A 24,471-nucleotide genomic window follows, 5' to 3' on the forward strand; every position below is an offset into this window, starting at 1 on the left:
GAAGTCATGTGATGTTACTTCTGCCCCATTATATTCCTCACAGAATTCACAAAGGCCTACCTCAGGTCAAGGGGAAGGAAAAAGACCCACCTCTTGGTGGGAGGGGTGTCCTTGAATTTACAGACAGTGGCTGAGCTGCCATCTTGCTTGGGGCTTGATGATGGGGGGATGGCTCAAAAGACTACTCAATCTCCTGATTTTGTGATTCTATCATAAGGTTTGAAGACAATGGGGGAAATATCTAGTAGAAATCTAGTTTAATGGGGGAGGAAAGCTCTACATAGAAGATAAATACATTTTTTAAGATTTTATTTATTTATTTGACAGAGAGAGACACAGCAAGAGAGGGAACACAAGCAGGGGGAGTGGGAGATGGAGAAGGAGGCTTCCCACTGAGCAGGGAGCCTGATGCGGGGCTCAATCCCAGAACCTTGGAATCATGACCTGAGCCAAAGGCAGATGCTTAACAACTGACCCACCCAGGTGCCCCAAAGATAAAGCCATTTTAAATTACAAAGAAAATGATGGGGTGCCCAGGTGGCTCAGTCAGTTAAGCACCCAACTCTTTTTTTTTTTTTTTAAGATTTTATTGATTTGAGATAGAATGAGAGCAAGAGAGAGTACCAGCGGGTGGGTGGGTGGGCAGAGGGAGAGGGAGAAGCAGACTCTCCTCTGAGCAGGGAACTCGATGTGGGGCCTGATCCCAGGATGCTGGGATCATGACTGAGCTAAAGGCAGATAGATGCTTAACTGACTGAGCCACCCAGTTGTGCCCCAGTTAAGCATCCAACTCTTGATCTCAGTCCAGGTTTTGATTTCAGGGTCATGAATTCAAGCCCTGTGTTGGGCTCCACACTGGGCATGGAGCCTACTTAGAAAATATTTTTAAAAAATAAAATAACAGGGGCACCTGGGTGGCTCAGTGGATTAAAGCCTCTGCCTTTGGCTCGGGTCATGATTCCAGGGTCCTGGGAAGGAGCCCCACATCAGGCTCCCTGCTCGGCAGGGAGTCTGCTTCCCTTCCTCTGTCTGCCTCTCTGCCTACTTGTGATCTCTGTCTGTCAAATAAATAAGTAAAATCTTTTAAAAATAAATAAATAAATAAAATAACAAAATTACAAGGAAAATGAGATAGAATTGTTTATAAGTGTAAGGGAAATCTATATATGTAATAAATATGTCGTGTGTGTGTGTGTGTGTGTGTGTGTATAAGCAATTTTAAGACAAAAATTTTAAAATTTCCTACTCTTCTACATGAAGAGCAGAGACTTAAAACAAGAATTTCCAGGCCTTTTATTTTAGCACTACAAGTTTCCTGTTACTTACAGGATAAAGTTAATTGATCATCTTATTAAAAGAACACCACATGTGTCATATAGAGCCCTGAAAGAAAACAGGTAAGAGGGAAGAAAAGTCAGAAGACCAATAATAGAAAATCAGTACTCAAAGGATTGTGGATCATTGCTTTTGACTATGCATAGCAGCCTGGCAGGTGGGGGAAGGGGGTGAGTGAAAATGTTTTAAGAGTGTAGACTCTGTTGTTTTGTTTTGTTTTGTTTTGTTTTGTTTTGTTTTGTTTTGTTTTGTATTAAGGAGGCTCCACGTCCAGTGTGGAGCCCAGTGCAGGGCTTGAATTCACAACCTTGAGATCAAGAGTAAGATGCTTAACCAACTGAGCCACCCAAGTGCCCCTAAGAGTGTAGACTCTGAAGCCAAGGTGCCAAGTCAAATCATGGCTCACCATACCCTACCTGTGTGAAAGGAGACAGGTTCCTGTATCTCTCCATGCTGCTTTTCCTCGATTGCAATAATGAGTTACTGATAGTACCTATCTCATCAGGGTATTCTGGGAATCAAATATATCAGGACAGGCTTAGCCCTTCAAGCAGTGCATGGCATATAGGAATTACCTCATACATTAAATTAGCCATTTCTCCCTTCACCAGCTCCCTCCTTGCCTTTGCCAGATGCAAGTATCATGCCCAATATGCACTATGGGCAGCCAACCAAATCAACAGAAGGAGGAGGACCTTTCCTTTCCTTGGGCCCTGGGATCATGTACACATTGGAATTTTAGGGAGGAGGAGGCCTTCCTGCAACATCTGGACACCCATCAGTCTGTGGGTTTCCACACCCTACGCTTGTCCATTTTCCAAGATGCTTTAAAATTCAGTTCCACATTTAAAGCATGTCAAGCTAAATTTTAGTTTTAGTCTCTCTCACATATTTGGCATTAGAGCCTCCAGAGGCTATTATGCAAATCTATGCAAATTATATGCAAAGAGGCGATAGCCCCAGATTGTGGGGAGAAGAGTAGCAGGCCAACACAAAGGGACTTGAATGAAAATTTGCATCTGTTAGGGGAAGCCCAGGTTGAAGGCCTTGCAGAGTTATTGTGACAGTATGTGCCCTTTCATTCAGTTATTAACCTTTTATGCCAAAGAGGAGAGGTAAAATCATGTCTGATTTCCTTAGTGAAAATGACAGTGGAGGTTGAAGGAGGTGTTTGTGCTGTGCAACATCATAGCAATTTTTATAATACAAATAAAAAGTTGCTTTGAAATAGTGGATGTGGTCCAGGCTGTGCCCCCAACCTGCTGTGTGTTTTTGGACAAGTCACTTTGCTCCTTCCATTGCCCCCTGTGTGAAATGAGGGAATTTGATTAAGTTATCTCTAGGGCCCCTCTTACTGTGACAGCTAAACGTCATTCTCCAAATGAAAATTCTTGGCACCCAGATGGCAATACCCATTCATTGTACCAAACAAAGGTTTACTCTAAAGTCTAAAGAAGAAGGACTGAGAGGTAATTTAACAGTCTTCCTAGAAAGAAAAATAACCTCAAGGAATTAATTTTTAAAAGGGAGAAGGGGACAACAAAGGCAAATATTTATTTACACAGTAAGTCTTAAAGCAAGAACAATTATAGTCATATATTTCCCAGCTAGGAGGATTTTAGCCCCTGGAATGCTCCTGGTGAGAAAGTCAAGAGCATTTCTTTCCCTAGTATTTTACAGACTATGATGTGTTAACCCTTCTACCTCTAGAGTGCTGCAAAAGCTCTTCCGGAGGCCAGGGTGGCTCCTCTCCCACCTGTCACTCAGATCTTTCAGGGTCTGTAAGCTTTGCACTGCCCTTAGTGCTGCTGCCAAAAGATTTCCATGTCCTTGGTCTCTGGTCTCTGATTTTCTCTCACATATCTGATGTTCTAGCCCAGGAAGCCAAGGGCCTTTAATTTTAACTCCAGCTGTTGCAGCAGCCACCAGCTGGGCACAGGTGTACCCTGACAGCCCCTTGCCTGGGGCTTCTCTGCCTAAGCCACACTGGCCATGGGCCTCATGCAGAAGAAAGGAATACAGAGGAAGAAGCACCAGTGAAGTAGCCCTGAGCCAGTGGAGATAGGAGTGATGTAGGAAGTGCTGGGGTTTGGAGCCAACAGCCAAGAAAGAATTCTTGAGACATCTTTGATGTAAAAGGTGATTTTATTAAAGCACGGGGACAGGACCCATGGGCAGAAAGAGCTGCACTGGGGTTGTGATGGGTGACTCATTATATACTTTCAAGTTGAGAGGGGATCAGGGACAGCACAGCCTCCAAGGTATTTTGGAAACAAGGTTTCCAAGATCCTAAGGGGGCTAGCCAGTGTTTAGGGAAAGGTCATTTATTACTGTTTAGAAAAACCTCAATCATGAGACCCTTCAGATGTGTATCAGTGGGCCACATGCTTGAAGGATGATTGCTAACATGTATCTTGGGGGATAGAGAAAAAGTTTCCAAAGGAATTTTTATATGTTAAAGAAGACTTACAGGATCTTGGGGGATTGGGATAAGATTGCCTCTTGCCTTTAGCAAAATATTAACATCAAGGCAGCTGAGTTCCTAGAGAAATGTCACTGCCTGTTTCAAGGATTTGTCAATGGGCTGTAAGTAGTAAGGAAATTTAATTTTTCTTCTGCCTTTGTTTCCCACATCAAGAACTGCTGGGTAAGTGAATGCTCCTCTCACATAGAAAGTTTGAGGTGCAGTCTACTCAGCCCCTCAGAGGTCCCCAGCAAATATGAGTATCATATTTGATCAACTCATAACCTGCCCTCAGATTGATTTTCTCTGTTTGACTCATCTCAGACCGCCATGGTCGTCCCCTCAAATCACTTCCCAAAATATACTACCTGAACACAACTCTGCCTTTCCTTTTTCTGAGGGATCTCTAATGTAAGACATCTGTCTTAGCTCAAGCTGGCATAACAAAGTACCACAGGCTGGGCATACTTAAACAACAGAAAGTTATTTTCCCACAGTTCTGGAGGCTAGAAGACCAAGATAGAGTTACTGACAGGACTGGCTTCTGATGAGACCTCTCCCTTTGACTTGAAGATGACCACCTTATCACCGTGTCCTTAGGTGGCCATTCCTCTGTGTCCAAGCATCTCTGGTATCATTCTGGGTCTTCATCTCCTCTTCTTATAAAGACACCTGTCAGATTAGATTAGGGACCACCCTAAAGGCCTCATTTGACTTAATAACCTCTTTAAAGGCCCTATTACCAAACACAGTGACATTCTGAGGTACTAGAGGTTAGAGCTTCAACAAATGAATTTGGGGGACACACAGTGCAATCTTTAATATTTATACTGAACTAAGGGACTCATGAGCAAAACATAGGCTTGTAAGAGAATGTCCCTCAAAACATCAGAGGTTAAGACTCCCAGCCCTAAGAACAGATTGTCCCTGTGGTATCTGGCTGTAAGAGAGGGGTTGGAATAACCCTGAACCAGTCAGAGCATTGCAGCACAGCAACTTCCTCCTCCTGCATTATCAGTGATGGCTGACCAGGAAAAGCATGCATTTTAGATACAGCTCGGTTATATATATACCACAACTATGATGGGACTTTAAACACATTCGTTAATCTACCTGAGATCTCAATTTCCTACCCCATTGAGTGATTGTGAGGATTAAAAAGTATGAAAGACTGGGCCAGAGCAGATGCTCAGAAAACAGTTTTTAAGATTGACTTGAATAAGCAGAGCTTACTGTTAATATATGGTTTAGTTCACCAAAGAAAGTTTAGGAAAAAATAGCTTACTTAGGACAAATTGTTGGTCCTAGAGACTGTGTGTGCTACCATCTGTTCAATCTTTTGTCCCGTGGCCTTCCTCCACCCACTAATTTAGAAATGGAAGGCGAGGTGAGCTGGTCCACCCTCAGACTCTACCCCACACCCAAGATAGAGGTGGCTTCACTAGTAATCCTGGGCCTGTTTCAAAGGCATGCCAGATGATCTCCCCTTCTTTGTTTCTGAAAGCTCACCAGGGCTGCTGCCTTCCCCCTCGTCAGCAGCTTTGCTGATCATCCCAGATACATGGAAATCACTGCCAGGATCCCTGCTTTGGCCATTCAGTGCTTGAATCTAGTAGGAGAGGGAGGTTCCCAGATAGTTACCAGATAGAGACAGATCTCTACCATTGTCTAGGTGGCTAGCAGAGCTGAAGGAAGGACATGACAGTAACCAGGAAGGACTTCATAAGAAAATGGGGGAATTCACAGGTCAGAATTAGGCCTTAGAAGTCAATCAGGCCACCCATCAGCTGTTGAGACCAGTTCTTCCCACCCCATGTATTGTACCAGGGTGGCCAGTTTTCCAGTTTATAATCTGAACAGTTCCTATGTCTCACGTTTGTATGAGATGTATTATTTGTAAAGTTTGACACATGCTATTATGATTAATAAATCCACATATATTTAGAAGTATTTTTAAATTTATAGGTTTTTGTTCTGTGCATTTTCTCAATGAACCAAAAGCATACACACTGATCATCATGAGAAATTCATAATTTTCTTTTAATGCTCAAAAGAGGTCCTCCTACTCAAAAGCCTGGGAATCACCAGTGATTTTCCACAGAGAGTTCAGCCACATGAGCGCCACAGGGAAAGCAGTTAACATTAATGACAACCATAAAACCAGCTGGTGGTCTTGGAGTGCATCTTCTCTTCCAGCTCTCTGCTAAGTGCTATGTGGGCACCAGATCTGGTCACCCACTGGACTGCTGTCCCCTTCTGCCTATCATTGACCTGTGCACTGAGATTTCTCTGTCTTGTTTTAGGATTGTTTGTGGATTGGTTTGAGCTCACTCAGAGCCAGAGACTGCTTTGTCCATTTTGTGTCCTCCGATGTCAAGGAGAGGATAGAGACCCTCCTTACTTGCCCAGTGAATGGGACTGAATAAACAGATATCTGACAGTTTGTGCCTTTGTCCAGTCCGTAAATGGAATATTCAGAAAAGGCGTAAGAGTTGGTCAGCTCTGCCCACAGAAGCCTTCCACATTTGACTCAGGCTGGCTTACACAAAGCTGCCAGCCTGCCTCTGATCAACCTGGCCTTGACCATTCCCTGGCTGCAGAGAGGCAGCAGGCATTCAGAGGCCATAATCCTTCCCACACCCAGCCCAGCCTGTTCTGAGAAGCTGCTCTTGGGGGTCAGGGTGGCAGTGTGGACCTCTGGAATGCTCCCAATGTTCCCTTTGGCTCCCAGAGCACCACAGCTTCATGCGTAAGGAAGGTCCAGGCTCTGAGCAACTCCCCAGGTATTTCACCTCTTCTCTCTGTCTTCTTCTCAAGGCTTCCTCCTGATCTTGGCACTGACCGAAGCACTGGTATTTGCCACCCAGGAACCATCTCCCAGAGAATCTCTTCAGGTCCTCCCCTCAGGCACCACCCCAGACACCATGGTGACAGCAACCCTCAGCTCTACCAGACATTCTTCCATGGCAACTGCCCCCACTTCTGTGGGCTCACTGACCCCCCATCCCAATGGATCCTCCTCACAGGCTGCAGCTCCCATGGCAATGACAACGCCCCATCCAGATGGACGCCCTCCTACAAACACTGTCTCCACCATCATGATGACAGCAACCACCCCACATTCTGAAGGCCCCCTAACCACAGGGCCCCTTCCTGCTGCCATGGCAACCACATCCTCCCACTCAGAGGGCCATCCCCAGGGGGAAGCTATGGCCACCATCCTGCTGACAAAGCCAACAGGAGCCACCAGCCGTCCCACCACAGCACCTACCCGGGCTACCACACGCAGACCTCCCAGGCCCCCAGGCTCTTCCCGAAAGGGGACCAGCAGTTCATCACGCTCTGTCCTGCCCGCACCCAGTGGCCACTCTGGGAGGAAGGAAGGCCAGCGGGGACGAAATCAGAGCTCCACACATCTGGGGCAGAAGCGGCCCTTGGGGAAAATCTTTCAGATCTACAAAGGCAACTTTACAGGGTCTATAGAACCTGACCTCTCCACCCTCACTCCCAGGAACCCACTCTGGGGTTATTCTTCCTTGCCACAACCCCAGACAGTGGCCACAACCATGGCGCCCAGCAGGACCTCGTGGGCACCACCCACCACCCCCCTGGTGCCTGCAGAGGACAAACCAGGCCTTAGCAGAGCAGACCAGGGGGGTGGTTCCACCTTCACCAGCCAAGGAGGGGAGCCGGACACCACAGTAGCCTCAGGTGCCCCTGCCAGTCCACAACCTGCCCCAGTGCCTTCTCAGCGCCCCCGCGGTGACCCACAGGATGGCCCCAGCCACAGTGACTCCTGGCTTACTGTCACCCCCGGCATCAACAGACCTCCATCTACCAGCTCTGGGGTCTTCACAGCCACCGTGGGGCCCACCCAGGCTGCCTTCAATGTCAGTGTCTCAGCCCCTTCCAAGGGGACCCCTCAGGGAACATCTTCAACCTCGCAGGCCCCAGCCCACCCCACCAGGGGCTCAGAAAGCACTGTTTCCCAAGCCAAGGAGGAGGCTACAACCACCCCCACAACGACCAACAGGGTGCCCAGTCCTCTCTCCACAGTGGTGTCCACAGCCACAGGAAACTTCCTCAACCGCCTAGTCCCTGCCGGGACCTGGAAGCCTGGAACAGCAGGGAATATATCCCATGTGGCTGAAGGAGACAAACCCCAGCACAGAGCCACCATCTGCCTGAGCAAGATGGACATCGCCTGGGTGATCCTGGCCATCAGCGTGCCCATCTCCTCCTGCTGTAAGTGCCTCACCCTCTCCTTACTCCTCCCCTTTTCCCTCCTCTCCCTCTATCACATCAATGTGTCTGTTCCCAGACAGCCTTTGCCCCAGAGCTGGGAAGTCCCTACCAAACAGGCGGCTGAACTTCCCAGAATTGTAGGAAACTAGGTGGCAGGACACAAATCATGGCTTATCCCTACCCCTGGTCCTGGTCCTTAGCCAGGACATGGATCAGATGCCCACTTGTCATAAAAAGAGAGCTCCCGGGAGTGGGGGAGAACATTCCAAGTAGTCCAATCAAGCTCTGAATTGTGCAGAAAGAAACAACAAGCTGGAGAGGTGCCATGGCTCACCCAAGAGCCCAAAGTTAAGTGAGGGATAGGCCTGGGATAGAGGGTCACCAACTTCCTGCCCAGTGCTCTTGTCATGACACCATCCTGCCACACTCACCCTCAAGGGCAGCCTACTAATGGCTGTAGTGACATGGCACCAAGACACCATAGGGGAACACTGGCACTTCTAAACATACAACCTGCAAGTAGTAGAGCCCTATCTTTCTCTCCCACTTCACATCCATCTTTCTGCCTATCTTTCCTCCTTTCCCTTATCTCTTCTCCTCCTGCTCTTTCTTTCTCCAAAAAAGGAGAGGAGGCTTTGATCTTGCAGGAATTTCTATTAGCCTTAGCAAAAGCAGCAGTTCCTATAGCTAAACTGAGAGCCTGAGAGTACACATGAATTTAGCTATTTTCTCCCTCTTCCACAGTTTTATTTGTTCATGGATGGTGTGAGCTGGATGCAGTGTGGACTGCATTGCTTCCACTGGTGCTGGTAGAGAAGGGCTCTCCCAGGCCACCAGCAATTCCGTGCTGCTACCTGTCACTCCTTTAATGAGAATTTGAGAGATCCTTCCCCCTAACCTTGCCACAAAGTACCTGATTTAATCACTCAGAATATTGGGACTTCTTTTATGTCTTCCCCATGTACTTGATCTTAGATTCTTAGAGTTTCTCTGATAAACTCACATGAATCCTCACTAATTTTAGCTTCCCCCACCCCTCCATGGTTATTGGCTGGCCTCCTTCTGAACCCTTCCAGGGGTGAGAAACCCCCTGTGCTTCTCAGTCATTGGACAGCCATTCTCCTTTGACTCCCTCAGGTTGTTACCCAGCTCTCCTGGAAGCCTGACATCTGTCTCTTTGTAATTTTCACTCTGTGGTCCTAAACCATGCCCTCTGAAACCATACAAAATCAGTCTGTCTACCAATTCCTGAAACATTTGAAATGGTGCTCAAAAACAGCTTTTCCTTTTCTAAGCCGCTCATCCCGATTCCTTCACATCTCACATTGCCCTGGCCCTACCCCATCATCTGCTGCTCCGAATGACCACAAGTTTAGCCCTGCTCTCCCAGTAGGGAGCACAGTGTTCCACATGGCCAGCCATGACAGAGGAGAGCAGGTGGTGTTTCCTTTGTTCTGGACACTTCAGTCACACTCAGGAAGCCAACACTGATATCAGCTCTGTCTGTTATACTGTCACATCACACCTTGGGCTCATCCTGATCTCAATAAGAACAAAGCCCCAGAAACTTTCCACAGAGGAGGCTGTTAAGCTGCCCTCCCAGCCTTTCCTCATGCCATGGGTCATTTGAACATTAGTGCAAGAGGTATATGCCTTTAACATGAGCATAATTTCTACTTGGCATTGTACCAACAAGATCTTTTTAAATCTAGATTCTGGATTCTTTCCAGAAGTCACCTCTCTCAGCTTTTTGTTTCCTTCTAGTTGAAAAGCAAAGCAAACTTTCCATGTCAAAGGCGGACAACCTACTTCTGCTCAAGGACCCAATTTAGGAAAAGTGAAAATGTTTGCAGGTTGCATATTTTATTCTTTCATTAAGTGCCTTTATTGTCTCATGGAAACACACATGAATGCTTAAAACTGTGATTGTCCACTTCTAAAACAGAAGAATGATAATGAGAAAATGTAGTTCTATTAGCCAATAAATTATTAATAATAATCATATTTGAGAAGTAACCACATTAGAGACCATTTTTTAAATTTTTCATTCTTTGTGTCTCTAGAAGCTTTAGTTTACAAAGTGAGTTCCCATTATTTTTAACCAAGCCATCTGTAAAACAGACTAGTCAGAGGAATAAAAAACATATTAAACATGCTGTGCAAGGAACATACCTTATAGGCAGGGACTAAGTCTTCAGGTGAACTGACTTGCCCAGGGTCCCAATCACATAAGTCATCTCAGATCCGGTGGTAGAATCTGTTGTGATTCAACACAGTATTTCCCAAGTGCCCCTTGTGTGCCAGGCACTATGCCAAGCACTAGAGAATTGAGATATCTGATGTGGCTGCCTCCCTCAGCTCACAGAGCCCTCTCCCCACATGGGCCTTTCTCTTTGCCTGAGCTAGACAGCACAGAGTAGATCTAGGCTTCACTCCACAGGCCACACCCACCTGTTTTACAGTTCTAACAAGACTTCTACAGCTCTTTTTGGCATGTGTGAGTTTGAAATTAGATCTTACTGCAAAGTCAGAAAACCCATGGGCTGCCTAAACCACACATAATAATGTCAGCCAAGACAGAAACAAGGACATAGCCTGAAACTGCACATAGAGAATGTTCCCAGCACTCTGAAAGAGCCTTCAGATGCTGGAGTAGAAAGTACTACTTTGTAAAGGAAGCTATGAACCCTTTTTTCAAAGTGGACTCTCACAGCCCCTTGGAACCACAGACTCCATGTCCTTCAGCGTCTGTCTTGCATTCCCAGTGTGCACTTGGGAGGGTCCCCTAAGCCCTACTTGCCAAGATCCCTGCCTTAGTCCTAGCTGCTTCCACATAGAGTTCCCTATCCTTAGTCATGGCCCCAACTCCTGTGAGACCATCCTGTTGGGGCCCGGTGAAGACCCTGATGCAAGGGACATGAAGATAGAATACTTGTCCAGCTTCAAAATACTGTGCTCTTTCAAAGCACATATGAGTAAATACCCAGGCTGCTTTCATAGCCTAATCCCACTCCAGTCATCAGATAAGCAGACCTCTTCGAGCAGCTGCATTTATCCTAAAGCTCACTCTACTGCCCTCAAAGAAGGGTCTTCATTGCCAGTTTGCCATATATTTCAGGCAGGCTGGGTTAGTAGCAAAGTGCATGCATTTCCTCACATCTGGCTTTTCAGACCAGCCCGACCTTGTTTCCTCCATGTACCAGAAACCAGATTTCAGGAGGCCAGAGTTGCTAGGCAGGTAGTTGAATCCCCTGCCTCTGTTGGAAACAGGGGGTTATCATAGCAAATCTCAGGCCTGCCCAAAAAGGGCTGTCATCAGTTCCATCAACCCTTCCAGATCGTAAGGCCAACCCAATGGCTGGAAAGATACATGTGCGAGGATTGAGAAATGCTTTGTCTCCTGAGCCATGCCGGAGACAGCCACGCAGGGGTTTAGATGTGCTGAAAACCAAAACTGATTGGATCCAGGCCACATTTGGCTAGGGCAGAGAAGCCATGTGGCTCTTGAGCTGGTCTCTGCTGCCACCATCAGGATGCAAAGAGGCCACCACCTTCTTTTAGAACTCTCTGGGCCTGGCACTGAATTGATCCTCACACACCCCAGTCAGTGCTCTGGGCTTTCATCAGGAGGTCAGTTTTGTGGCACATACCAAATCCATTCTCAAGAATGTCTTCACCCTGCCTCCCTGAAAAAGATTTAAGGCTTTATAGATGGTGAGAACAGGAACCAGACCAGCTGCAGATGTTTTTCACCACCAATCTAGGTTGAGCCTGGCTGAAACAGTAACAACACCTCTCTCTGCCCCAGATGTTGAGGGTCCACTTGCACTGCGCCCCCAGAGCATTCTGGCTTCTTCCAAATTGGCGGTGAATGCCATTAGATATATGTATCTCTTACAGGTCCAAAGTGACTTTGTAGTTATTATATAAGAAAACATGGGTCAGAGTTACTCTTTCCATGAAAAGAGTAGAATAAATTGGAATGAGAAGGAAGTGTGACCAGGAGGGTGGACGGAAGTGTTTCTCCTTGGGGCTTGTGAGCTAACTGAAGCAAGGGGGATGTAGAGTAGCCCCAGGGGCAGGCGGGGTTGTCCAGGGGCTGTCACCTCAGCTGGACCAGAGTGCCATGCTCCCATACCTCTTCTCTGTGCTTCCCAACCAGCACCCCCTGCTGGGAGCCTTCTAGTCCCACCCACCAGGATGGGGAGCTGACAGTGAGCCCCCAACCTGGTTTCCCTAGGCCTATATCCTTATGTCCAGCCTGGCATCCTCCCATACCCTGAGGCCTCCCTGAACCTCCTGCTCGAACCCCCAAAGAAAGGAAGTGATTGTCCACAAGCTAGGCTGGTCCCTCAGGCTGGCACCACTGGACCAATCCTCCCTTCCAGAATGTCAGCTTTTTCATCTTCAAAGTGAAGGAGCCAAACTGAAATATGTGACAGCTCCCTGTCTTCTTTTTTTAAACATTAAACCTGCATAAATCCCTGAAGAAGAGGCCTGGTATGATAGAAAGACTTGGCTTGTGGAATCAAATATGTCACAGCACCTCTCCTGCCAGTCACCTGTAGGCCTTAGACATGTAACTTAACCATTGGCCCAGTGTTTTCTCACCTATAAAAATAGGATTAATATCCACTGTGTTAGCTCAGGGCCTTCAAGAGGCAGATGCCAGGGGTATCTGGGTGGTTCAGTCGGTTAAGCATCTGACCTTTGATTTTGGCTTGGGACATGATCTCAGGGTCATGAGATCAACCCCTGCATTGGGCTCTGCACTGAGTGTGTTGCCCAGTTGGGATTCTCTCTCTCCTCCCTCTCCCCCTCCCTGCTCACACTCTCTCTGCCTCCTTCTCTCTTTCTCTTAAAAAAAAAAAAAAAAAAAAAAGGCAGATGAAAGCATGGGCTTGTGTTTGCACAGAGTTGTGTCATTTACAAGTGCTTCCACATGCCTCAGATGTGTTCCCTGCAGTGTTCAAGGCAATATAAGACAACAAGCATTTCCCTGAGGGTCACAGAGACCCAGGTCAAGTTCCATTAATTACCTGAGTGATCAAGATCAATTTTGTTAACTTCCATGAGCTTCATTTGCCTCTTCTGCAAAGAGGAAGAGTAACAGTACATTCCTGAGAGAGCTATTTTGTGGGTTAAATCAGACTGTAAAGTGCCTATGTCAGCGTTGGACATATATTAGCAACTCCATAAGTCTCAATTGTACTTTTTCTTGGATGAAAGGTCAGGCCAGCAAAATAATGAAAGTTCTAAATCACAGGTGGTCCCTTGGCCTTGAGACACTCAATAGTCATGTAGCCCAGTTTTTCTTTCTCTTATGGAGGGTGCTGGAAGAACAAGAAGAAAACTCTCATTAAATAAGTACTGACTGTGCATCAGGCAGTGTGCTCAGCATTTTGCATTCATGATCTCTAGCTCTCATTACAGCCCTGTGAATCCATAGTAGTCAAGTATGTTGAAGTGACTTACCTAATGTAACATGCAGCAGAGTCAGACTTGAACCCAGGCCTTTTAGATTCCATGCCCAAGTTCTTTCTGTGGCCAGGCCAGCTTCTATGGTAAATGAAAGAGCACTCGAGAGGCACTGGGAATTCCCTGAGAGAAACAATCAGGCCTGAAGCACTAACAACATTTGAGGGGAGAAAACTAGGAACAGAGCTCCCTGTTCCAACCCCCCAGACCATCCTGCAACAGGGCCAGCTCTTCCCACAAGGCAGAGTCCTGGTCCTGTGTCCTAAACAGGCCCAAACATGTTGAATGTTTTAGCTCAAACATTCAGAAATGTCCTTTATATCTTTAAAACTTTTTTAAGAGTACCTAGAAAAGTAGTGAGCAAATGAGAAGTCTTTCTGATCAAAGCAGATCAGATCAATAGAAACTTGCCTCTTGCCCTTGCCTGGAGGCCTTTTCAGGTTGAGATGCCAGCAAGGCCAGCAGCTAAGAAGAGAGCTACAGAAATCCTGTTATCCCACAGGGACTGAAGCGGTGGGCCCTGAGGTCTCAGCCTATAGAGATGCCAACTTTAGCAGATACCCCACACCCTGACATGTACAGGCAGGCCCCTTTGATGCTGGCCAAATCCTCAGGCTGCCTTGGACAGAGCTGGCACTCTGCTGCCCCCTGGTGGTCATTGCCATGGCAGCGCCAGCCTCTGAACTGCCAGATCTGGGGTCCCCTCTACCCATGACAGATGGTCATCACCTTTAAGATGTTGACTGCAGCCCTGCCCACCCCTGGCCTGGAGTTTCAGCCATCCCACAGGCTATGGTGATGGTAATCCTAGCAGGGAAATGCCCAGTCTTCATTTACTGGCTTCTCCCTAAGAGGGCTGCTCTCTTCCTTGTTAAAGCATTACTCAGCACTATGTGAGCCTGGACAGGCCACCTTACTTCCCCGACCTCAGAAGCCTTCCCTCTTGGAAAGCTGAAGCCCTCTGTTTACTTACCTATTCATTCACAACATCCAAATATACTCATTCCTCCCTGGAGCTCCATAAGTCTCAGAGATTGGACAGATAGGATCACACATTGAGGAAAGCCTTTCATGATCACCCTAAAGCATTCTCTTCTCAGCTCCTCTCCATTTGCTCCCTCACTTCACCCTATTTTATTTTCTTTAAACAATTATTGCTGTCTGAATTTACCTTATATTCATTTTGTTTATTATATATCATGTGACCCTCTCTGTGCTCCTCCATACACAAACTAGGAGGGATATTTATGACACAGCGCAGCCTTGTCTTTTTTCACTCCCTCTCTCCCAGAACCTGGCCTGAAGTTGACATTCAATGTGTGTAGATAGTTGTTGAACAAACAAATTAACAAATGGGATAAGTGGCTGAATATATAGCCATCACAAATTCACCTGGCACTCAGCAATGCTGGCCCCATGCTTGTCTCCCTCCCCTGTCTCTAACTTGGACTCTCTCTACAGCTGTCTTGCTGACAGTGTGCTGCCTGAGGAGGAAGAAAAAGACGGCTAATCCAGAGAACAACCTGAGCTACTGGAACAATGCCATCACCATGGACTACTTCAATAAGCATGCTGTGGAGTTACCAAGGGAGATCCAGTCCCTTGAAACTTCTGAGGTAATAAGCCCCAAACCATGAGGTGCCCCTGGAAGGTCCAGCCCCACTACAGGGAATAGCACAGGCTGCAGAGTAACCCACAGAGCATCTCCTTGCTTCTTAGTGTCTTGTTCCTCAAAGGATGGTCCATAGACCAGTAGCAGCAGCGCCCAGGAAACTACAGGTCCCACAGCAGCCCTGCTGAATCAATCTGTATTTTAGCAAGACTTCCCAGGTGTTTTCTATGCATGTTAAAGTTCGGGAAGCTCTTCCTGAGATCCCTGGGTTGCTGGGAACAATTCAATAAGTATTCCTTGAGAACCCATTTTCTGGCAGACAGTCTCTGGGGATTATGAAGATGAGAGCTTGGGGCCCAGATTCCAAGATGTGGTTGAGGTATGAGCCCCAAGCATCATTCAAAAGCGGACAAACTAGAGGAGATACAAGAAGAGTTGTAGAGAGCTGTAGAAATCTAGGAGAAGAAAGCATTTGCAATGGGGGTTAGGAAGGATAAATGGATTTTGACAGGTATTCCAACAAAGGAAGTAACCTGAATAAAGGTGGGAATGTGGGCTGCACACAGCATATCATGGGAGAACAGAATACGTTGGGTCAGGAAATATTACCCAAAATACCCATCTGGCCAGTGAGAGAACTAGGCTTTGACCCGGTGTTCCTTCCCCTCTCACATAGAAGGTGGGGGCAGAGGCCAGGGCACAGCATGAAAGGTAGATTGATTAGGCGTGGACTTGAATAGGCTTGAATGGAGTTTATACTTCAGTCTTGGGCAGTGGAGGGTCATTGAAAGTTTTGAGCTTTGTGTGACCTAGTTTTAAAAAGATTGTGCTGATGGCCTGGTGAAGGTACTCTTATATGTGCTTGGTGAACGGCTAGGAAGGAGAGGTAGGGTGGTTTAATGGATGAATGAATGGATGGGAGGACAGGTGGGAAGACAGACAAAATAAGAAGGCCAGCTAGAAAGCAATCGAGATGGCCTGGGAGATAAATGGCAGACATTTGAGTAAAAGCAGTGAGAACTGCGAAGAGTCCTGGAGACAGTCCCTTCTTCCGCTGCGGATCCATCCCCCACAGCATCCAGGGTGGGCTTTTATAAACATAAATGTGATCACATCACTCCCAGACTCAGAATCCTTTAGTAGCTTCCTGATGCTCTTAAGTTAAAGTTCACAGTCTTCTGAAGGGCCCATGAGGTGGACCTGGCCCTGGCCCAACCATTCAGCCTCACGTCATGCCACTCTCCATCTCATCTGCTGAGCTCCAGCCACCCTGGATTTCTTTTCATTTCTTTATAACACCAAGTTACACCCCATTCTGGGGCTGTGCATGACTGTTCCTTCTACTGGGATGTGTTCTGTCCCTCCTCAGCACCGCTTCCTTTGTTCATCTCAGTAGCTCCTACCCATTGTTCAGGCCCAGTCTAACTGTCACTTCCTCAGAGAGACCTTCCCTGACCTGCCATGCTGGGCTCTGCTCTCCTAACTTATGGTCTCAGCTCCTTATGCTTTTTCCATCATGGCACTTACCAGAGTTGTAAGGATGTAGCTGCTGACCTGATATTAGTTTCATATTTCACTCCCTAACTAGAATACCCAGTTGCTTCCACACTGTAAAACCCAGGAGTCAGTTCTAAGCATCCCTCTTACTCAATCTACCAGCAGCATCAGCACCGTCAGTCATTTCCTCCTCAGAAAGTTTGTCTTCACCCCATCCTGTTCTGGCTCTCCTCCACCTTTCAGCAGCTCCTTCTCAGTCTCCATCACTGGCTCCCAGTCCTTTGTCCAGTCTCTAATCACTGCAGTGCCCGGGTTCAGCCTTCCCACTGCTTCTCTTCTCTCTACTTAGTTTCATGACTTTAAATATTATCTCTGCACCATTGACTTGCAATTTCTACCTCTGATCATTTCCCCTTCACTCAGACTCATGTACCCAGCTACTGCTGTGCATGTCTCATGGGCATCTCAAATTCAACATTCCCCAGATTGAACTGCTGACTTCCCCTCCCCACCCAAACACCCAGAAGTTCCCTGGTGTTTCTCGTTACATAAATTGCATTGCCAGCCCCCTTCTCCTCTCCACACCCAGTCTATCAGCAGATCCTCTTGGTTCTTCCGATATAGGAGTGCTTCTCACCACCCACATTGCTGCCTCCCTCAAATCATGGATTGCTGCAATAACTTCTGAAAACAAGGTCTCTGCTACCATCTTGCCTTCTATCCTCCACACAGTAGCCAGATGATCTTCTCAAGGAAGGACTCCATGTCTGCCATGTCTCCCAACCCTCAAATGGCTCCTCTTCACACTTTGAACAAAATCCAGATTCTTCTTACCAGACCCTTCACAGGCTGACCTTGCCCACCTCCCTGGCCTCCTCCTGCCAGACCTCCCACTGACCACACACTTGAGCCACACCAGCCTTTGGCTCTTCTTCAACACAGTCTTTCCAAAAACACAAGATTTCTCTTGCACCTGTGTAAAATGCTCTTTTCCTGGTTCCATCCCTCACTTCCTTCAGGTCTCTGTTCCAGTGCTGCATCTTCAGAGAAACTTGTCCTGACTTCTCTATACAGAGTAGAAGCCCACCTCCACCCCCATGGTTTTCTATCTTCTTTTCTGCTTTATTTTTCTTCAGAGCACTTCTCACCACCTGACACTGCATCATTCTCTGTTGACTGGCCCCTTATCTGTCTCTTCGTAGAGTATAGGCTGCCTGATGGCAGAAGTTTGTTCTCACTGCTCTATCCCTAGCACCTAGAACAGTGCCCAGAACATGGTAGGTACTTGGTAAATGTTTATCACATGAATGAACCGTAAGTTTTATTCACGATTGACTCATCACCCAGCCCAAAGCCTAAGACACGTGGAAACTCAATAAAAATGTTGAACCAAAGGACAGAGCATCAGGCTTCATGAAAGCATTGGTCTTTAGTGTGGTCAGGGTACATCTTGCATAGCAAAATTAGTAACTACACTTATTGTGGTGAGCATTTCATAATGTACATAATTGTCGAATCACTTTGTTATAACCCTGAAACCAGTATAATATTGTATGTGAACTATACTTCAATAAAAAATAAAAATGCTTTTAGAAACGTTCCTGAAATGACAGATGTTGACGAGGATGCAGAGAAAGGAGAACCCTTCTACACTGTTGGTGGGAATGCAAGTTGGTGCAGCCACTCTGGAAAACAGTATGGAGGTTCCTCAAAAAGTTGAAAATAGAACTACTCTACAACCCAGCAATCTCACTACTAGGCATTTACCCTAAAGATACAAATGTAGTGATCCGAAGGGGCACGTGTACCCCTTACACTGTTTATAGCAGCAATGTCCCCAGTAGCCCAACTATGAAAAGAGCCTAAATGTCCATTGACAGATGAATGGATAAAAAATGTGTGTATATGTGTGTGTGTGTGTGTGTGTGTGTGTATACATATATACACACACATACGCACACACACACGTACATATACACACACACATATACATTTTTTATCCACTCGTGTGTATATATATGTGTGTGTATACATATATACACATATATACATATACATATACATATATATGTATACACACACATATACACTTTTTTATCCACTCGTGTGTATATATATGTGTGTGTGTGTGTGTAAGTGTACGCACACACACACATACATATAATGGAATATTATGCTGCCAACAAAAAAACCCGAAATCTTGCCATTTGCAACGACCTGGATGGAACTAGAGGCTATTATGCTAAGCAAAATAAGTCAATCAGAGAAAGACAATTATCATGTGATCTCACTGATAGGATGAATTTGAGAAACAAGACAGAGGATCATAGGGGAAGGGAGGGAAAAATCAAACAAGACAAAACCAGAGAGGGAGATAAACCATCAGAGACTCAATCTCAGGAAACAAACTGAGGGTTGCTGGAGGGGATGAGTGTGGGAGGGATGGGGTGGCTAGGTGATGGACATTGGGGAGGGTGTGTGCTATGAATTTTGTAAGTAACTGATGAATCACAGACCAGTACCCCTGAAATAAATAATACATTATATGTTAATTTTTTTTTTAAAGTGTTCCTGAGAACTATTCTAGTGAGTAAAAAATATGGGTAAGTTGGCAAAGGGGCTGGCCACATTTTGAGTGTGGGCTCTGAATCTCTGAACTCTAAATTTCTCATATTCTCTTTGCAAACTGGTAAATGAAAACCAAACCAAAGGACAGTGTCTGTGAGCTTACTATAGAAAAGACCATGCTTATGCAGCATCCTAGTTAGTCATTCCAGCCCAGAGCACTGGCGTTGCCATCGGACAAATACCAGAGGTTCTAGTAGAGGCTGCCCCACCCTTCCACCCAACCCACCCCTGCCATAGTCACCATCCCAGGTCAGGAGATTGCAAGAAAACCAGCAGCAGGAAGGTCAGTTTGGCTTCAGAATGGGTTTTATCACTGTTTCCCTCCCAGCAGGTTGGCTGCCCTCATTCTGCTTTATTTAGAGTAATGTTACAATTTGTTCCAGCTCCCTGGAACATGCAGGGTACATGCAGGCCCTGCAGACCACCCATAGCACGGTCATGCGGTCACAGGGCATCTGCCCCGCACGCCATAGCCTGAGGCTGCACTCACAGCCTGCTGTGTAGCTGCCAGCTTTGGTGGCTGCCAAGTGCTTTGCCTAAGCAAGTTTCTCTGGTGCCCTGCTCCCCGTCTAGGTTGATGAAAGCAGCAAAACACAAATCCAGGCTGTACAGGCAAAATTGTAATGCTCAAAATGTGCCTGGAAATTTTTCCATACTTTTTCTCCCCCTCTTCCAACCGTTCCTCCTCTTTTTTTTTTTTTTTTTTTTTTTTTGTCTGTTATTTTCTAAGTAAATTTCTCTTTCACACTGTGGGAAGTATCCACACTGTTCACCCTTGGTGAACACTTGCTTTGTAAGAACTATAAAATGACACACCAGATCTTGGCCGCAAAATTTCCCTCCACAGCTCAACCCAAAGCCAAGTGGAAAAAGGGGATGCCCTGTTTTCCTTACTCAGAGGGCTGACCCCATGTCTACCTCTCAGATGGACACTCAGTCAATTCCAGACATTGAAGAAAATTTTTATCTTTTGAAAAGGCATTTCACCAACAAATGGTCTTTCTTCCTTTCTCTCCTTATTTTCCATAAGGCAATATGTACTCCCCCAAAATTATACATGTTTTGCTTAAAATGAACTTCAGAGAATTAATCATGTCTTCTTCAAGTGAAGACATTTAAGCAAGTCTGGCCAAAGCCAATTCTGCCTTGGCATATTACTGAGGCTTTGCCCTGAAGTAGCCTACAGGTTCTGAGACAGCAGTTTTTTAGAATTGGAACAAGCTAATTTTTCCCCTGAATTAATCCCTGGGCCTGACCTTGAGTACAGATGTCTGGTGGACCACAAATGCTTGCAATCCTTGTTCGTTGAAGCCAAAGCTGTTCAGAAGACCTTATTTCTGAGACTTATTTCTGAGACTGTGTAGACAAACTGAATTTTTCACTAACCACCTACTGTCACATAGAGACTCATATGTCTTCAACTCAGGACATCTAGTGCTACAAGAAATGGGGCAATAATTCTGACCAGGCTCTGGGAGACTCAGGAGGGGGAGGAATGAGCCCTTAAAGGCTCAGACAGGTGGGTGCTAGGAGAGGAGAGAGGTGAGAAGTTTAGGGTGTGAAAGTGCAGGGAGAAAAAGCCGCCAGGTCTCCCAGAAAGCTGTGAGAAAGAGGCAGGAATGAGAGTCCGGGGCCCACACAGACCCAGTTTTGCCCATGAGGGCAGTAAGCCATGTGCAATGTGTCATGCACGACAAGTCCTCTCAGACTTCTACACGGAGAGCAATGCCATCTCTGGCAACCTGAGCTGGGAGTCATTCAGGGAGCAGGAAATCTTTTCCAGACGCTACTATAAAAATCTGAAGGAAGAACAGAGAGGGCTCTGCACTTCAGCATTGGCAGTGAGGACGATGAAAATGTTTACCAAGCAATCTCATGTGGAAATGGATGTCCTTGTGTGTGTGTTTCTTTATGAATGGCCACCACCTGAACTCTCCGAGTACATACTATCTCCTCCCTCCCTCCTCCCAGGACCAGCTCTCGGAACCCAGATCCCCAGCCAATGGTGACTACAGAGACACTGGGATGGTCCTCGTCAACCCCTTCTGCCAAGAAACATTGTTTGTGGGAAATGATCAAGTATCGGAGATCTAACCGCAGCAGCTCTCGCTTTGCTGTTCCCTACCTTTCGTCTCTAAATTATAAATATACAAATATATATTATAAATATAATCTTTGTGTAACCCTGACTTAATAAGAAACATTTTCAGCTTTTTTTTCCTAAGAATTGTCAACATCTTTTTTATAAGTGTGGTTTAAAAAAAAAAAAAAAACTTTACAGATTGATCTGTGGCTTTATAAAATAAAGGTATTTCTAAGCAAAGCAGTTGCATTGATTGCTTCTCTTAATAACTGTCCTTGAGCATTTGGGGGTCCCAGCAGCCCCAGACTGTTGAGGGAAGAGATAGACCCATAGAAGTGAAATGTTAAAATGGTCACAAGCACGGCCCTTTGAGTGCTTCTTAAAGCTCCAGTTCTTCTTGATTCAGTGGAACCCCATTTCCTCCCCCTCCTTATGCACACCAGTGAAGGCAACTGGGCCACCTAGGGAGAAGCAGCAGACTCGCACACAGAGCAGGAAAAGGGAACATCTCATCACCCCCGGTGAATGAGTATCCTGCACTTGCACTGTGACACCATTGGCTGTCAAGGCTAATTCCGTCTGAGTTCAGGACAGCAGGCAGGAGCACGCAGCCCTCAGGAGTCTGTGGAGGACATCCAGCATCCCAAGGCCACATCCCCCTAACGTCACACGACAGGGAGCTTCCACTATGCTAAACAATAGGACTGCCTTGCTCTGGTGGACAAAAATGCCCCCACCCCACCCCAAGCACATTCCTGCTTCCTCTCCAACACCCACATCTGCTTTCAAACTTGTGCCTTTCTCTGGAGATGGTTTAGATGTGGATCCTAAGCCTGGAGCTTGGGAATGCTTGCCCTTCCTCAAGGATCAAATGTTTATTGGGATTCAGCTTTGTTTTCTCAAAAGGCATCTCACTGTGCCCCTGAGGAACATGCTTATGTAAGAGGCCTTGAAGTGTGGAGCTGTAATTTTCTAAACCCTCCTGCAATCTTACAAAAACAAGATTGCCAAAGTGGATTGCTTGGGAGAAGACATCATTTTTTCCCTCCTTAGCACTGCAGACCTGCTTGTAGGTCCACAGATGGGCTTCCCACCCAGTGCTCATTTCCTAGTCTCCCCTGCATGGCTGTCTTCACTGGTGGTGGGCCAGCACCTCCCCTGCCCACACTCAGGAGTGGTCAGACCCACAGAGATGTACAGGGGCTTCCACAGATGGCTGCTTCTTACTTTTTTTCCTAGTAGATGGTGGCGAGAGAAGAGAACTGCTTTGACTCTTTCTCTAAAAGAAAATTAGTTTGATAGTATATTTTGAATATAGATGTTCTTATAGTAAGATTGGGAATTGACTTGAATGTTGATTCATATGTTCGTGTTGTTACTGTGGTCTTTTTATCATAACTTTCCTTTCTTCATACGTTTCCTTTAAAAAAAAAAAAAAAAGATGGCCTTCAAAAATGTGTGTTCTCAATGTTGTATGGATCTACTTAACATGAGTTTGGTGGTTGTCTCTCTTTAAAGATTCTTCAACCCACAAGGAAGCAGGTTAAATGTTGCTCTGAGATTCATTTGCCAGCGTGCTCTGTCTGATCTTTTAACCTTATATTTCTGTCAGCTATTGCATTTACTACAGCAATGTGTGTGTGTATATAAAGAAATCTGTTTGTAAAGTAAAACTATATATAATATATGTAATCAAAGATACATATGTTATATATATATATATATATATATGTGGATGTATGACTTATTTTTCCTTATCCACAGAATTCAACTACCATGTATATATAAATAAACTTATTTTATTAGCCAGAGGATTAAGTTGCTAATACATTTTGCATTCTTTTCATTTTAAAATAATTTTTAAGTCTTCCTTAAGGACTGACACTGTTTAATATTCATCTGTATTTTTTAATCTATTTTAACAATAAGTTGGGTTTTATGAGTGTAATGAGCTAATAGGATTAGCAATTTGTCATTTAACTATACAAATCCTTTAGAACATGTTTGTGATTTCCTCAAAAGAGAATCATCTCTCTCTAGGTCTTTGGAAACATTGGTGTCAAGTAAGGTACATCCCTCTCTCACCTCTTCCTTCCCCGGGACTGGGGGTTTTGCTGTACATATCTTTGGGTAAGAGAAAGCTGGGGTTAACCTGGGCACTGGAAGTTATCATTCTGTAGAAAAGAACAGTTCATAAACATGACACCTGTGCAAACAACTTAATTAGTATCCTGAACCCTTCATTTAGCCTTAGATGACATACCCTGGAATTCCTACAGTTCCTCGAGACCCAGTGTTAGGAGGATGTTATTACAACAGTCTGGTGGGTGCTGTAGGCCCTACAGGGTGTACCAGAGGGGGACATCTAAAGAAATAAGGGACACTACCAGCTTTTACTTGATCAAGTTGGTTCCTTAAACTGTTAATCATACAACCAACATTGATATTTATAAAGTATCTTCTGTGTCATCTCAAATAGATAAAGTAGAAGGGGAAAAAGGAGTTGTGGTGTCTTTATCAGCAAAGAAGAGCACATAGAATATTCCCGTATGTAATAGTAGTTTTAAACTCTGCTCATGTGATTTTGGATGCTACCCTAGTTCTGTAGGTGTTTGGAGATCGAGGGGGTTCCTAGATTAGTCACTAGGAGTGACTCTTCTGCCTAGGAGTCAGAAGAGGCCTTCCCATCCCAGCTCTGCTGCTTTCTGAACAGGAGACCTTGGACAAGTCATTGGAGCTTTCAGGGTCCTCATCACACAAGGAATTAATAAACCATATTTTGACATGTGATGGTATTTCTGAAGTTGTGCAGTACTCAAATAGTAGCACAACCCACTAAGGTTGAATTGAGAATTCAGTAAAATAAAGTATGGAAGCCACATACAACACTAGGATAGATTCAGTACATGCTAGAATTGGCTCCCTTTCCCTTCTTCCACTTGAGGTATGTTCCCATGTTGCAGAATTTGGGAGAAATATCCAGCTCTGGGTTTTGGCTACTTGGTTTCTCTGGGATAAAACTTAAGTGCAGTGGGGTTTAGGTCCATTTTGTGATCTCAGAAGATCTTTTCTAGACCCAGAAAAGCATTCAAGATGTGAATTCAACATGCCTTAGTAGATGCTTACAGT

General features: G+C 45.6%; 1 protein-coding gene across 4 annotated transcripts in view; it reads left to right on the forward strand.

Moving 5' to 3' along the window:
- TMEM108 (transmembrane protein 108) overlaps positions 1–23,141 on the forward strand; it is a 373,441-nt gene extending 350,300 nt beyond the window's left edge. For all 4 annotated transcript variants that reach the window (XM_032333290.1, XM_032333300.1, XM_032333307.1 and 1 more), the window contains 3 exons: positions 6,617–8,044; positions 14,984–15,138; positions 21,231–23,141. In XM_032333290.1, the coding sequence (XP_032189181.1) occupies positions 6,617–8,044; positions 14,984–15,138; positions 21,231–21,353 (1,706 nt within the window). In that variant the 3' untranslated portion in view covers positions 21,354–23,141. The remainder of the gene's footprint in view (positions 1–6,616; positions 8,045–14,983; positions 15,139–21,230) is intronic.
- Positions 23,142–24,471: the final 1,330 nt, after the last annotated feature.

This window comes from Mustela erminea, chromosome 1 (genome assembly GCF_009829155.1).
Source record: "Mustela erminea isolate mMusErm1 chromosome 1, mMusErm1.Pri, whole genome shotgun sequence".
Taxonomy (NCBI): domain Eukaryota; kingdom Metazoa; phylum Chordata; class Mammalia; order Carnivora; family Mustelidae; genus Mustela; species Mustela erminea.